This window comes from Anarrhichthys ocellatus, unplaced genomic scaffold, assembly GCF_004355925.1.
Source record: "Anarrhichthys ocellatus isolate YVR2014 unplaced genomic scaffold, GSC_Weel_1.0 scaffold7, whole genome shotgun sequence".
NCBI classification, from domain to species: Eukaryota; Metazoa; Chordata; class Actinopteri; order Perciformes; family Anarhichadidae; genus Anarrhichthys; species Anarrhichthys ocellatus.
Genome location: NW_022280037.1, coordinates 3,612,767 through 3,614,827, shown reverse-complemented (window position 1 = coordinate 3,614,827; position 2,061 = coordinate 3,612,767). Strand labels below are relative to the sequence as shown.

Genomic DNA, 2,061 nt, shown 5'->3' with positions numbered 1-2,061 from the left:
GTGTGTGTGTGTGTGTGTGTGTGTGTGTGTGTGTGTGTGTGTGTGTGAATGCTTAAAGACACTTGGTATTTCTTTCCCTTTTCATGCCTTTTTCATTACGGTTGCTTTGTTTTTGCAGGTTCAGGTTGCTGAAGCAAAGATTACACACGTCATTCAGCTGAAACACACATTGGACCTGGTGCCACGGTTAAGGGTCTGAAATTTCTTCAACATCATCCTGTAGCCATGAATAGAAGGAGAAAAAAAGCTTTTTACCCCACAGTATTGTACTAGTTGTTATTTAGTTAGAATGTAAATTGCAAGTCCTTTAAACATTGCACTTTATGAACAGATGGGGTTGAAGAATTGCAACACGGCTCTGCTCAAGGCCTACAGCACCGCATTGGAAGACAATAGGTACCAAGCTTTCTGCCTATGTTGTAAATATAATACACATTTACTATCGTGTACTGTGTACAGACTTCTGCCACCGTATTTGTGTCCGCCTCAGGTTTGACATGATCCTAGAGCAGATCAAGACCGTGATTAATGAGGACACTACCTACCTGAAGGGGAGCCTGAACATGCGCACCCAGAAGTGTTACGCTGTCCGCCCCAACATCAACGAGTTCCTCGACATTGCGCGCAGAGCTTACACTGAGATAGTGGACGACATTGCAGGTGTGTAGTCTGTCCGTTCAGTTAATATCTTTGGTTTGCGATGTTTGTGTATGTTATTTATACATCCAAGCTCATTGAATGGCGTTGTGTTGCACAGGGCTAGTGAACCAGATGGGGGAGAAGTACGGTTTGCCAATGCGTACCAGCTACAGCACAGCTCGAGGTTTCTTCATTCAAATGAAGCTCGAGGGAGTGGTCTTACCTGAAGGGAAACTCCCCTCTGAGTTTATCAAGGTAAGTCCACGAGAGGCGGGGCTAATAGACTAACTAAGAACAGAAAAACGAATTGCCCCTATCGGGACAATAAAGTTAAATGAAACTAACGAACACAAAAAAAAACGTATGCCACCGCAGGTCACAAAGCACAACAACAACTACGGCTTCACCATTGCAGACCTGATGAAGATGAATGACCGCTGTGATGAGGCCCTGAGGGAGATCTTTCACATGTCCTATGTGTAAGGAGATCATGATCCTATCACTATAGAATATGACTGTGCAGAAATGTGCCTAAGTTCAAAGATCATCTTTAAATATTGACTACTACTTTTTGTCCACCAGAGGGTGCTATTTGTTAGCTAATTTCCCTCCTGTGCAGTGCCCCTGTAGCATCTGACTTGTCTCCATACAGGGTGATATGTCAGCTGCTGAGCACTATCCACCAGCACATTCACTGCCTTTACAAGCTCTCGGATGCCGTATCCATGCTGGACATGCTGCTGTCACTGGCCAATGCATGCACCATCTCAGACTATGGTAAGTATGACTCACTGTCGATTTCCAAGTCTGTCAAACAAACTGTCAAATTAACCTTAAATAAGAAGACCGACATGTTGTCTGAGGGAGTGATGTGTCCACACAAGGCAGCACCCAGCCAACGTCACACATGACAGCCAGAAACTGCTCCTCTGAGCTGGCAGTTCTGCTGGCCTCAGTTTTGTGAGTCGTGGGCAACACCAGCCAGATCAGCCACGTGGGTGGTGAGCGCTGGCCCTCAGCTGTCTGAAAGCATATCTCCATAGACATGTGCTGACTGCCTGCCCCCCCCCCTATCCCAGCCAGCGTGTACTCAGATTACCCTTGTTACATAAGTGTGCGCTAATGTGCTGTATTCACAGAGGCAAATCTCCTCAGCAGAAGAGCTATAGCTGGCTGTAACAACTGCACACACCTCTGTCAGAAATAAGCTTTTATTATATTGTGACACACTTTTCAGTTAAACAACTGGCAATTAAGAACTTAAAATATAGAGATGAAATCATATATCTAATAATTTAGTCACAGTTTACTGGCTTTTTAGGTTTGTAACAAAATTGCCAAACACTAACTCATACATTGTAGCTGTATTTTAATGCGTTTTGATCATTCCATGTTATTATTATATATATATATATATATATA

The 2,061-nt window shown here is 43.8% G+C and overlaps 1 protein-coding gene across 1 annotated transcript in view; it reads left to right on the top strand.

The window, feature by feature from the left end:
• Positions 1 to 2,061, top strand: part of msh4 (mutS homolog 4) — a 6,172-nt gene that overhangs the window by 2,329 nt on the left and 1,782 nt on the right. The window contains exons 9-14 of the mRNA XM_031847844.1: positions 119 to 193; positions 332 to 396; positions 491 to 660; positions 758 to 894; positions 1,015 to 1,118; positions 1,292 to 1,416. Of these exons, the coding sequence (XP_031703704.1) occupies positions 119 to 193; positions 332 to 396; positions 491 to 660; positions 758 to 894; positions 1,015 to 1,118; positions 1,292 to 1,416 (676 nt within the window). The remainder of the gene's footprint in view (positions 1 to 118; positions 194 to 331; positions 397 to 490; positions 661 to 757; positions 895 to 1,014; positions 1,119 to 1,291; positions 1,417 to 2,061) is intronic.